This window comes from Arachis ipaensis, chromosome B10 (assembly GCF_059453495.1).
Source record: "Arachis ipaensis isolate K30076 ecotype BB chromosome B10, ASM5945349v1, whole genome shotgun sequence".
In the NCBI taxonomy this organism is placed as follows: Eukaryota; Viridiplantae; Streptophyta; class Magnoliopsida; order Fabales; family Fabaceae; genus Arachis; species Arachis ipaensis.
Genome location: NC_142435.1, coordinates 1197031 through 1212016, shown reverse-complemented (window position 1 = coordinate 1212016; position 14986 = coordinate 1197031). Strand labels below are relative to the sequence as shown.

Below are 14986 nucleotides of genomic sequence, written 5' to 3'. Positions count from 1 at the left end.
TAAGCAAATTAAAGGAGTGATATTTTGATGTACTATATATGAGGAAACACTAGAATTGAATGAATGAGTGTATATATATATATATATATATATATATATGTAGCAGCAAATTAAACCCCATATTTTTCCACCGACAGTAGTGAGTAGTGAGTTAGCATAAACCCTAAGAAACGCATCTTTGCATTTAAATTAAATACGCCACATTATTACACATAATGTAGTGTGTAATTCAAAACTTTCCTTGGAAGCAGCATATATACGGAAATATTTGGTAATAAAAAAAAATAAAATAATATAAAATATTTTATATAATTATATAATGATAATAGTTTATTTTGTGATTATTTAAACGATAAATATAAAAAGTAGTTACTTTTATTAATGTGATATTATGTGATTTAATGTACGTATAAAATAATTTTACAGTGTTAACACATTAAAATTAAAATTTAAAAAATATTAATAAAGAATTGTTAAAATTTATTTTTTTTTATTTTATTTAATGTACTTGTAACTAATAAATACTAAAGAAAATGAGTTTAAATTAATTGTTTTTTGTCAATTATTCTATCACTACCGAGATATATTTGTCAATTTCTATCATCACTTTTATTTTTTCCTTTGAAGAGTAGTAGCTAGTGAGACACTCTTCCCTCTGAAGTGAAGCTTCTGAGAATGAATGAATGAGAGAGATTGAGACACTGAGATATTATTAAGATATGTGAATAATATGATAGATACAAGTTTTCTATTTCTATGTCAGAATCTCTCTGAATGAATGAATGAATATATGGTACTCTAACAGCAACATGTATACCAATACTATAGATCCACCCCACTGCAAAACTTCAACAACTTGTACCAAAATTATACACTTTAAATTTAATCTGCTGATGGTATTATTGGAGGATGTTTTTATAAAGACGCGTAAAATATCTTTTTGTGAAAATACGTGTTGCATTATTATTTGACGTATTAATGAATTAATTATTTTTGAATTTTTTAACAAACTAGAAGAAAACCAATTTTTTATAACAATAACAATAAATCTAATTGTTATCGGATCTGGTTGAATCGACCAATTTACATAACTCACTGGATCATTTTTTTTGTTTTTTTTTAAAGTAAAATTAGGGATATATTTGTCTTTTTATAAAAAAATTTAAGCATAATTCGATTTAAATTGTGTAAATCGATCGGATTAAATCGGGTCTAATCATTATAATGCAGATAATTGGGTTTATTATTGTTGCTATAATAAACTGAGTTTGTTCTGGTTTATTAAAAAATAAATTATTAACTGATTTAATAAAGATGTCCAATAATATCATGACACATATAAACTGTCTTAAAAAAAAGATATTTTTAATGTCTTTATCGAAGTGGTCTCCATTATTATTTTACTACTTTTACCATTAACTTTCTTAATTAATGTACTATATTTAGTAATTATTATATATTATATTCAATTTAATTAGCAACCGGTAGCTTATGAATTTAGCTTTTTAATTTTACTTATTAAGAGCTATCATTTAACTCAAAATTATATCAAATTCATGTATCCAAACATTGATAAAATATATCAATTTTAATTAATTTAAATTGGTTGAATGGTTAGCTTATATTATTCGTCTATTTAAATATGTGATGAGAGTTCAAATTACATTATGTGCACGTAATAACTTATTAATCAATAAAAGATTTTTAAATAAAACTTTAACCTAAAGATACTGTACCAAAAAAAAAATTGCCAATTTTAGTAATTTGATTGATTATTAAGTTATTTACCAATATAACCATCCAAGACATTATTGACTTTTGGTATTGAACGTGTGACACTGTACACATGATGAGCATGCACATGTTTCCTCTAATTTAAAAAAAAAAAAAGATAAATTTATTGCTCCAATCCCTTCAATTTGAATCTAATTATTAATTAATTTGCATAATAATATAAATATTCTCTTTTATGAATCCTACATATTGTAACAACAGAGGGGATCTAATCTATGAGTAAAAAAGGAAAACGATAAAATATATAATATAGGAAAAATTTTAAGTATACTGAGAATATCGATATTCTAATTATTTTAACAGTTGATTTTAATTAATATATATTATAAATATTTTTTTATAATTCAGATTAACGGTTAAAACAATTAGAATACCGATGTTCTCGGTACACTTAAAACTCTCCCTATAATATATATAAAATAGGTACAGCTAACCATTGTGCTAAGTTGCCGGCAAAAGGGGCACAAATTCAGTCATTAAATTTAATTTATACTAATCAAATACTTAATTAATAATAAGTTGCAGTTGTAATTACTTCTTAGGATAACATAAAGACATTTTGTGTTACGGTTAATGCAATGAACATTGCCGGCGGCTTATAATCATTTTATTCTTTTTATGAAGGCTTCGAAATTTATAAACAATTGTATTGTATATAATTTATTTAAAAAATACTCTATGTGCATTAAAAATTAATTATTAAATTAATAATTATTATGTATTTATGTATATTATATATAAGTTAATTTAATATATTTTTTTAAATAAATAATTAAATCTATTATAATTAAATAATCAAGTTTATTTACAATAATATCGTATAATTTAGGTATCAAATATGATTTTTATATACGGTAATTAATTAATGGCTGATTCTTTGTGTATATGTAATATTAAATTTTAAAATATGTGACGTAGACTTAATTTATGGGCAATCTATTATTAAGTTATATATGAGATATGTAATTCCAATTTAATAAAGTCTCTGACAAATTTAAACGAATATAAAAAAAGAATAGAGTATATTTTAGTCTCTAAAATTTAATAAAAATTTTAAAAATATTTTTAAGTTTTATTTTGTTTTAATTTTATTTCAGAAATTTTTTATTTGTATTAAGTATACTCTCGACGGCTAAATTTTTAAAAAATTTAAGATTAATCTAACAATAATGTAAGAAAATTATGCGTGTTAAGGGTTGTTCTTATGAAATTGTTGTTTAATCAATCTTAAATTTTTTAAAAAATTAACCGTTAAAAATATATTTGATGCAAATTAAAAACTTTTAGAATAAAATTAAAATAAAATAAAATTTAGGAATATTTTTTAAATTTTTATCAAATTTTAATGACAAAAAATATATTTTACTTTAAAAAAATAAAAAGAAAAAGAAAAATTGCCGGCACCATATATGGGGTTTGCCATGCTGGCTATAGTATTAATTAGTATGTGACAGTATAATATGATTATTAGAGATATTATAGTGAAAAAACTAAGCAAATGACTGAACTAAGATCCAATATTCCAATGCACCCTTGTCATAAAACAACTATGCAAATCACAAGCCACAAAACTAGACAGCTTGTACCTAATTAATTATTATTTATATCTGGCTTGGGTGCATTAAGTGATGATTAATTATGCCTAATTAAGAGTCACCAAAAAAAAATTATGCCTAATTAAATAAATTAACTTTTAGGTTATCTATTTTAACCATATATACTCAAATGGTTGCCCCTACTTTTGTATGCATTTATGTAACTTTATCTTTTGGATTGGTGTTTAAGATTCACATATTAAAAAATCGAAAATGTTTGGTAACTAAAGAAAATCAGACAAAAACAGCGATAACTTATCTTATTTAGCATTCATTAATTGTTGCGATAATTAATTAATGTTAAATAAGGCAAGCTCTGACTGTTTTTTTTGTCTATCTAATATTACCCCTAAAAAATATAATTTACCAGTCATGTCATGTAATTTAATTTGTACGAAGTCAAACTTTTAATACAAATAATAATAATAATAAAGACCACATTATATTAGTATATTTACTAAATTGTGGTTGTGACACGAGATTTTAATTAATTAACTTGCTTTAATTTTCCTTGTAATGAATATTTGAATTCGTTCATTAAATAATAAAAAAGCTTTGTATTAATATTGTTCAATTTTGTAGTCAACTCAATTCCTATATAACTGCTCTAAAATTATCTATATCTAAAAAAGTGACTTTTTATATATATATATATTTTTTTTTTGGGTCAATCATATGTTTGAACTACTTCCTCTACTTTGTTATTGACGTATTTAAAAGACTTCTCAATTAATCGAAGGGAGAATTAAATATTTGGATTCTGTCATTACTTTAAATTTATTTCTATGGGCTTGATAATTCAACATGGTTAAATTAAAATTATTGTTATCTAAACTCCAAAGAATGATTTGCTTTTTAATGATTTTTTCTGTTATTTATTATAATAAACTAAAATACCCTTAAAAAGTTACTAAGTGCATCAAATGCAAAACAAAATTATTTATTTGCAAGTAGTTAAGAATATTAATATACAATCTTTTTCAAGAATTGAAAAGGTATATTATGGTTAAAATGCATGCATGGTTTTTATTCACATCAAATAAACATTATTTTTTTAATTGATTTAGTTATATATTACTTATAAATTTTGATTATAAAAATAAATATAAGATAATTTCGTTTTCTTCAAATAATATATAATTTGATGGAAAAATAATAATAATAATGTGGCAGAATTTTATACCCTAGGTAGGCCTTAAGATCAACCAATCTTTAAGAACAAGAACTTCAAATAGAAAAATTAATTAAATAATAGCCGAAGCAACCCCACTTGATAATGACCTATCCATAAAAATGTTTTAGGAATTTTGCTATATTTCACATGTCATTTTTTTCATCTATTTTTAGTTTTCGTTTATACATCTTATTAATTCATATTTTTATCTATTAAATATGTAAAATTTTAATTAATGTCAGATAAGTTAAAATAGTAAGCACCTTATATTTTAATTAAGAAAATTTTTAGATTTAAATTTAATAAATAACAAAAATATTTTTAAATTCAACTAAAATTTCAACATTTTTTAGTCAATATTAATTAAATCTTTTGAAATTATCTTTTTATTATAGAATTTTATATTTTAAATAACTCTAAATTTACTAAATAATAAGAGTTAAATAATAATTTTAAAATAAAAAATTAACTAATATTAATTATTAAAAAGTAATTCTCTATAATTATCCATCTGTTGTATGTAATTATATAATCTTCATATTAAATAATTTATTATAGGTGATTTAATAGGCCAATTTTATAGTGTTTATGAGTTGTTGTCTAAATTTTATCTAATTTATCTTTTGTAGTAAGTTTTAATTTTTTAAAAATTATTTATTATTATATTTTTTAAATTAAATATTATTTTTTAACTTTTTTTTAATAAATAGACACCATTTTTTGGACACCCTAGCATTCGTAGACTCAATATCCCTGCAGAGAATGAAGAAAAGAAGAGTGGCAGAGTGTGATTGGAACCTGAAGCAACTGGAAGTAGAGGGAGGGTGACCCATGTAATGGGACCCACTTTCAAAATCTTAAAAACTGTTAACACTAACAACACTAATAACAAAACCATGGTATTTATGGCAAGTCCAAATAAAAGAATAACGGCCACACTGTGGCATCTTTCACTTCCATACATTTTTATTTTAACTTTTAACTGCTTCTAAAATAAATCCCAAAAGAAGTTGATATCTCAATTTTGTAATATTAAAATAGTTTAATTATCCAATCGGTTTCTATAATTTTATCGAATTTTTAATTAGGTTTTTATATATTTTTTTAATTGAATTTTTATACTATATTAGATTTTATAACTAAGTCTTTACTATGATAAAAACGTTGAAATTAATAGAATATTTTATTAAATTATGCAAAATATTCAGTCAAATATTATGGATATATTTATTTTGTTTAATAAAATATTCTATTAATTTTAATATTTTTATCACGACAAAAATTTAATTACAAAATTTGATATGATATAAGAATTTAATTAAAATATATATATATAAAAATCTAATTAACAATACGATAAAATTATAAAGATCGACAGAATAATTAAACCTACTAATAGATAAAGAAGAATGATGGGATTTCGTTGATAGCAAGACAAAGGAAAGAATAGTATTTGTTGGAAGGGAATGCACTTAGTGTAGTTACACAAACTCTTAATATTAACATTGTATATGTCTTTGTAGCTTAATATTCTTCTTTAATCATATCACTTAACATAATAATTAAGGTGTTGAATTCTCAACAAACAAGATATATATTAACATGAGAGTGTGTAACTGGACATGACATTTAATAATTTAATATTAAAATTTTGATTTTTATAAATATATGTTTAAATTATGTATTTTATATATATAATTTTTTATAAATATTAAAATAAATTATTATTAACAAAATACTAACTTAAAATAATAATATTTATTAGTCACGTAACATTGCGGGATTTATAATGTAGGAAAATTTTTAAATGTATCGTCATACCGATGTTTTATTGATTTTTAACCGTTGATCTTAATTTTAAAAAATATATATAATATATATAATTAAGATCAACGGTTAAAAATTAACGTAATACCAATACGACCGTACATTTGAAAACTTTTCTATAATGTATGTATCATTAGTTCATGAGTTTTGACAGGAATATAAAATAGTGATCTATTTGTAAATAAGCAATTAAATAAAAGAAATGTTATTTGTACATTAAAATTAGTCACTAAAATTAGTCATCAATGTATTATAAATACATATGTGATTTAATTTATTTTCAATATATATTTATATTCTAACATACATTTTATACTGGTGACTGATTTTAGTGTACGCGTAACATAACCTAATTAATAATTGTTGTGATTAGATTAATTAAAGGGGTGGCGTAGTATGATGATGAAGTTGAGTACACGTGGCCTCTCTCTCTTTATCTGTTACAAACATATTTTAATTCTGAAGTTTGCTTCCATGCATGGATTTCTCCTCCAAATATAGTGAAGTTAATTAAGAAAGAGAGAGAGAATGAGTAAGTGTGAGAGAGAAACAAACGCTCACTCACACACTCACTCTCTTCTCCTTTGTTCTTTTCTTCTCTCATCATCCCTATCATTAGCATTTTCCAACAACAACACACACACTCTTCTATCACCACACCAACACATTCATTCATTCACAACTTTGATCTTTTCCTATTCTTCAAATATCATCAAGTTCTTGTAGTTACAACCAGCTATGTCTTCTCTATAGTACTAGCTACTAGCTAGCCACATAGGAATTCAACAACAACAACAACAAGAAGCTTTTATTCTTTTGTTTTCTTTTAATTTCCACCTTTTGTGGCTTCCTTGGATCTTGAACAAACAACATACTTAGCTTGCAAAATTTGATCTTTGTTGTGGATTCTTGCTTCTCACTCCATAATCTGATCTGGGTCATGCTTCTTTTCTCTTCTCATCCTCTGCTTTTTTCTATTGCCATTTATTTCTTCTCTCTGGTGCTGAGATCGATGATGTGTGTGATGAATTAATTCTACATCAGCATTCTTCAATATTCTCTGACTCGGTATAGTGTTAGTTTGTTGTTGATTCAATAATCTTTTTGGCTTTTTCTCTGTGTCTCTTCTTTTTGTTGTTTGAATATGATGAATCCAACAATGGAAGAAGAAGATTATAATGAAGGACAACACATCAACAAGAAGAACAAGCATGTGTGCAAGTTCTGCAGCAGGAGCTTCCCTTGTGGTAGATCCTTGGGTGGTCACATGAGGTCTCATGTCATCAATGGTGACATAGATCATCATCACCATGACAATAACAAGCTTCTTGCATCATCATCATCAACAGCAAAAATTAAGAAGATGCTTTCATCTTCTTCATCTACAGAAAACAACACAGGAATAGGTTCTGAAGGCTATGGTCTGAGAGAGAATCCCAAGAAGACATGGAGGCTAACCAATTCAACAAGTGAAGACAATTCTCTGTTGTTCTGCAAGGATTGTGGTAAAGGTTTTCAGTCTTGGAGAGCACTATTTGGCCACATGAAGTGCCATTCTTCTGAGAAAGTAGAGAGCATGGAGTGTGATCAAGATTCATCATGGACTAACAATAGTGCTAGCCATTCTGATAATGAAGAAGCCAATGCTCCAAGCAGAAGGAGAAGATCCAAGAGAACAAGAACAAGGTACATAGCACCATTATCAGCACCAGCAGCAACAACAACTGATTCTTCTGTTTCTGAGGCTGATGAGCATGAACAAGAAGAAGTTGCTATGAGCTTGATGATGTTAAGCAGGGATTTGAGTCCATGGTGTGGTGTCAATTCTGTTTCTGAGTTCTCTAAGAACAAGAACAAGAAGCTTGTCAACATTGGTTCTGAGTTTTCAAAATTAGGCAGTTATTTGAGTTCTCCAAATCTAAGCTCCAAAGGGAAGAAAAGTTCAGAATTTTTGGCTACTGAGAGTGCCAAAGGAGTTAAGGTGATGAACAACACCACAGTTTCAGTTAATGGTTTCAGCAAGATTATTGGGAAGGATAAGAAAAAGTATGAACTTGATTCTGAGTCTGCATTTGAAGAAGGTACTACTAACAATAAGTACAGTTCAATTAAGGCAAAGTTTTGGGATTCTGGATCAAACAAAAAGCCTAATTCATCAGAAGGTGAATTCAGCATCAAGAGCAGTTCTTCTCATAATCATAAGAGAGGAAAGTTTGAGTGTACAACCTGCAACAAGATCTTCCATTCATACCAAGCTCTTGGGGGTCACAGAGCAAGTCACAAGAAGATCAAAGGTTGCTCTTTTGCTTCAAGGAATAATAATGATCAGAGCAGTGAAAACAGCATTGAGTTTGAAGCTGAAGCTGAAGCAGAACATGAAGAAGCACCACCACCATCATCACCCACCCCCACTGATGCATCACAACAAGTACATGAATTTGGTAATAATAGTAATGGTTTTGACAGAGAATCCAAGAAGGGAAACAAGAACAAGGGGCATGAATGTCCAATTTGCTTTAAGGTATTTTCATCTGGTCAAGCCTTGGGTGGACACAAGAGGTCCCATATGGCTTCTGCTTCTGATACTGGGAACTTTCATCAAACAGTTGTACTTCAAGAATCTTCAGTGCCTGAGATTAGGGACTTGCTTGATCTCAATCTTCCTGTTGCTGAAGCTGCTGCTACTGAGGAAGATGATGAAGAAGAAATCAATCCTCATGCTTCTGATTCTTACACTACTTGGTGGGAAAATCACAAGCAGGAAGCATTGGTAGGTCTCATGTCTAACTAGAAAAAAACCCAAATATATTTATATATATATATGAACTGTATAGAAAAGTTTATGCATTTTAATTTCATTAATTCTTTACATAATTCATTGTCTTTGCTTTTAATTTTAAGTACTTTGCTTCTGTTCTGCTCATATATTCTTCAAGTAGTTCATAAGGAACTTCTTATTCATCATTTTTTCTTTTAATTTTTGGAAGTTGATATCATGTTATTAATTACTTTGTTAATAGAATAAGATTATGAGAAATTGTAAGTTCTAACAGATTTCTACACTTCTTGGTACTAGATTTCTTTCTTTATTTTTCACCAACATTAATTATTTTCCCCTTAGCATAGCATATATAATAGAAATGTACTAGTTGAGTGAAAATTTTCCTTTTTATGTGTAATTTTTTTTTTTTGGTGGGCTCTTTTCTTTGCATCAAAGAGAAATGAATGAGGTGTTGAAATTTTAGGGGATACTTAAAAAAAGGGAGATTTTTTTATAGAGAAAATGATAAATAGGTCCCTGACCTTTTGTTTTGCGGACATTTTCGTCTCTGACCATTGAAAGATACTTTTAAGTCCCTAATCTTTACAAAACTTGGACGGATCAGTCCCTGACGGAGGCATTTGGACGGATCAGTCCTGACGGAGGCATTTGGACGGATCAGTTCTGACGGAGGCATTTAGACGGAGGGATTGATCTGTCCAAGTTTTGTGAAGATCGGAGACTTAAAAGTATTTTTCAATGGTCAGGGACCTATTTGTCATTTTCTCTTTTTTATATTTTTTATCAGAATCTCGCTAGGGAGCCAATGGAGTATCTGTACAATGTGTACAATGGACTGTTTATTTGGCTCAATATGAGTTAAAAATGAACATCCACGATAAAATACTACTAATTTATCAAACAGAATAACCATCCGGATATCAGGGATAATAAACATCTGATATCCTATTGAATCGAACACAATACATGTCATTGTACACATTGTACAGATACTCAATTGGCTTCCTATACTTCCTCTTTTTATAATACAAATTAAATAAGAATTTAATTTTGAAAGACAATGTAAATTTTATACGTGCATCTAATTACGTAATATCACATCATTGAAAATAACTACTTTTTATATTAACCGCGTAAATAATTATTTAAAAAAATAGATATGATTATACAGACTGGGTAAAACATTTTATACTATCAATGCATTAAAATTAAACTCATTAAATAAATAAAAGATTAAAAAAAGGTGGTTGTTTAGTCACCTACCATAAAACATGACTAGCCATCTTATATATCTATGTATCTATTTATTTGTTTCCTTTCTCTCATTTTGGTTGGGCACACTGACCCAAGTGGTGTGTTATTAAATCTTCATCACTAATCACTATGTATCTCTGAGTATACATAGCAACATTAATATCATCATCATATCATAATAAAAATAATAATAACTCAAGAGGGATATGCTTATTTGGACCACAATAATTACCTTACATTTAGAGGCTGCATAAAGTTGACATGAAGTGTAGTTGACTACAATGGAACTTTTTTTTTCTTTTTCTTTTTTAATTAAAGATTATGACATTGTTTTGTTTGTTGCATGGATCATGCTTGGATAATAGGATTATTGTAGGCTCAACTAAACACAAGGATTTAAAAAAGAAAAATAAAGTTGTTTATCTATCATCTTTGAAATTAGGTTAAAAAAAAGTTGTATTTGATAATATAGAAATCTAGTAAATCTTGAGTTTTGATGACAAACACAAAAAAGGAAAGAAAAAAAAAAGAGACAACTTGTATTAAAAATTTGTGTAAATTGAACTGTATTTGTAAATGAAAATTTAATAATATATTTTTCTAATGGAAATATGCTAGAATAGAATATATAGTAAATGAAAATTTAAGATGATGTTGCATATATAGATCAAACTAAAGATTTAGGATAATGATAGGTAGACAAAAAAAAAAAAAACAGTCAGAATTTGTCTTATTTAACATTAATTAATTGTTGCAACAATTAATAAATGCTAAATAAGACAAATTATGGCTATTTTTGGCTGATTTTCTTTGGTTACCAAACATTTTCGAAAGATTTAGTACATGGTGGGATAAATGTAATGATTGTGGAGGAAAGGGTGAGATGCAAGATTATTATTAATTGAGTAAGATGCAGAGACATTGAAGGAAAGGGGCATGGTTACATATTTGACTTTAATTTATAAGCTTAGAAAATGGCAATTTTTTGTCACTTGCATTGCACAGTATGGAGAGTTATTTACATGCTTGATTTGTCAAAAAGATGTGTCTTCATTTCTATAAATACATACACACAATTATTTAACATTAAATATAGTTTGAACTTTGAAACTAAATTTGTAAAAATCTTATCTATATTTCACAGGATATATATAGCTAGTCCTACCCTATTTTTTAATATTTTTGTTAAGGTTTAATTATTTTGTGAGTCTTTATAATTTTATCGAATTTTCAATTAGCTCTTTATATGTATAATTTTTAATTAACTCTCTATATTATATTAAATTTTGTAAGTAAGTCCTTACCGTGATAAAAACGTTGAGATTAACGGAATATTCGGTTAAACTATAGAGAATATTCAGTAAAGTGTTAAACATACTCGATTTGTTTAACAGAATATTTTGTTAATTTTATCATTTTTGTTATGATAAGGACTTAATTACAATATGGTATAGGAATTCAATAAAAAAAAGTATAAAAACTTAATTGAAAATTCGATAAAATTATAGAGAACGACAGAATAATTAAACCTTTTGTTAATTAGTATAAGTAACTAAGAGCAATCTCAATGCTACATATATATTTATAAATATTGAATTAGAATTATATTTTCAAATTATATATTATTCTTCAGTTAACTCACCTTTGTAATAGTTAAAAAAAAGTCATGCACATGCAAACGAACTTTATAATTAAAATTTGGTATGACATCAGCTTACATCATGCTTAATAACCTTGGCTAGCATACATAGGTTAAATACTGAAAAAATGGCTAAGATATACATATTTGTTAGGCTAGTCAACTTATTTATAATAAATAAATAAAGTGACAAGTTGTGGATTCCTTAACAAATAATAACAAGATGATAATATAGATTTCACATTATTATTGAATTTTTTTTTCTTCATGGTACACTTATATAATAATAATGTTTAAGAAATAATAAAAAATTAATTTAAATAGTTTAAAATTATCTTATTTAATATTTATTAATTATTAATTATTAGAATAATTATAAATATTATATTATAAAATTATAATTTTAAATATTATTTTTCTAGTATTTATGGTATAAACAATTAACATCCTCCATATTAGGGGTGTAAGTTACCAAATCGGACCGAAAATTACCGCAAACCGAACCGAAAATTATAACAATCGATTTAAAAATCGAAAAAATCGATTTTTTTTTTTGTTTTTTCTTGACAAAACCGATCTGTTCGGTTTGATTTTGGTTGGCTCGATAGAAATCGAACCGAACCAAACCGAACAGAAAATATGCATCCATTTCAATGTTTTAACCATTTTAACTTTTAACCTAACAACAAAAATTCCCAATCTCTAACCATTTTAATGTTTTACTCTTATTATTTCAGTTTATTGACTATTTTAAACCTCTAATTATTGTGATTCATATTTTGTTCATTAGAAATTAAAAACCGAAAAACCGACCAAATCAAACCGCTGTTGGTTCGATTTGGTTCGGTTCAATTGTTATAAAGTAACAAATCAAACGGTTGTATATCTGTAGGAACCGAATATATCAGTTCGGTTGGTTTTTGGTCCAAAACCGAACTAAACCGAACCGATAACACTCCTACTCCATAGTCCATATATAAGACTTAGATATATGCTTTTAATAAAGTCAATATTAAAATTAAAATTTGTAAATAAAGTGTATAGTAATTAATAATGTATAGTGTATGAAGTTAATATGGATGACGAGTATAGTATTAATGAGAATAAATAATGTGTTGTTTGTACTATAGATGGACATGTGCAATTAGCTTCTTATAAGTTATTACTACTTGGTTGGCGTGAACTACACAACAAAATCATTAGTTCATCCATTTAATTTTATCATTGACTTTTTCAGTTTTCTATCAAAGCTAACCAAGGACATTTCTACTTCTACTTCTACATCTTAATAATTAGGTGGTGAAAGCAAGGATCTAATATATATTTATTTGCAAAATTCTTCTATTTTATATCATTTAGTTAATTATATATAGTTATGTGCGTATGTGATGGGAATTTTCAGTTGAACGCAATTTAGTAATTAATTAATCTCGTATATTTTATGAGCCTATATATCATTCTATATTGGACTCTCATCCTTAAATACAATTTTGAGAGTAATTTTTAGTTTTCACATCTTTGCTTAAAAGTTTAACAAATTTTTAAAGTGTGTTGATATAATGATATTTCAGTAATTTTTAATTATTGATTTTAATTATAAAAAATTATATAATATATAATTAACATCAACGATTAAAATTTACTTATATACCGATATACTTAAAAACTTTTCAAAAGTTTATTAGAAAACTTACCCTGATAGAAAAGCATTTATTCTCTCATATGCTTTTGTGTCTCTCATACGAACACTGAACTTGTTTAGGTGAGCTTTTAAAAAAAATATATTTTTTTGAGTTATCTTTTTTTAAAAGATCTTATGGAAAAATAAAAATAATTTTATGTTTATATGTAAAGAAATCTTTTTATCTATCAATTATGTTTGAGTATAACGATATAAAAGTGCTTTTTTGTTTATTTATTACATGAAAAACATCTTTTTTTTTAAGGAAAAAATATCTTTTAAAAAAAGATGTAAATTACAGCTTTTCAAAAAAAATATTTTTTATTTTTATTTTTCTAGTGCTTTTACTTTTACTACTAGAAATTTGCCAAACACATTAAAAAATAAAAAAAAAATTATTAAAATAATAACACCCAAACAAACACTTAATGTAAGTAGTTTTTATGAGACCTTAATGGAGAGTTTTTTTTTTTTTTTTTTTCTGGCTTTGTATTTTAATGGTATACCACAAATATCATGATATGTGCATTGGGCCAAAATAATAAATCCAATAAATATGACTAATGGACCGAGTGAGTTCACATATTCTTACTCATTTTGGCACTATAAAGGGTCACCATTTTATGAAAAAGAAAAAAGGGTCACCAATTCATCATACTATCCTAACATCACAATTCAATTTAAAGCAGTTATTTGAAGGAGGTTTCCACCAAAACACTAAAACTAAAATTTTTAATAAAATATTAAAAATACCAAACACTGAAAAATTAATAAATTCCAAAAATACTAATATTTAAAAGAAAGGCTACAAATAAATTTGGTACACAAAACAAATATAGAAAAATACTAAAATTCTACCCTAAGAGTATTTAATTGTGGAGTTTAATAACTCACCTCCATGATTTTTTAACTACGTTGTCTTATATTGTGAAGTGATGCACACCTTAATGTATTAAATCTAAGATAATTAATAAAAAAGTTAAATACTTTTTTTGTTCATAATGTCTTTGATTAAAATTATTTTTGATATTTTTTATTAAAATCATTCTCAATACGTTTTAAAATCATCATTTGTTATTAAAATTATTTTTGATATTTTTTATTAAAATCATCATTCTCAACATTGTTTATAATTTCTTTTAAATTTTAATTTGTGAAATTATTTAATTTCTGTTCTATCTCGGTTCATGTTAAGCATTTGGTTATAACTATTATTAATAATATTGAGAATTTTATTATT

The 14986-nt window shown here is 25.9% G+C and overlaps 1 protein-coding gene across 1 annotated transcript; it reads left to right on the top strand.

Annotated features, from left to right (window-relative positions):
• The first annotated feature begins 6900 nt into the window (after window positions 1-6900).
• LOC107624479 (uncharacterized) lies at window positions 6901-9359 on the top strand. The gene has a single exon (XM_016326968.3). The coding sequence runs from the start codon at window positions 7535-7537 to the stop codon at window positions 9179-9181; it is 1647 nt and encodes a 548-aa protein (XP_016182454.1). The 5' UTR covers window positions 6901-7534; the 3' UTR covers window positions 9182-9359.
• Window positions 9360-14986: the final 5627 nt, after the last annotated feature.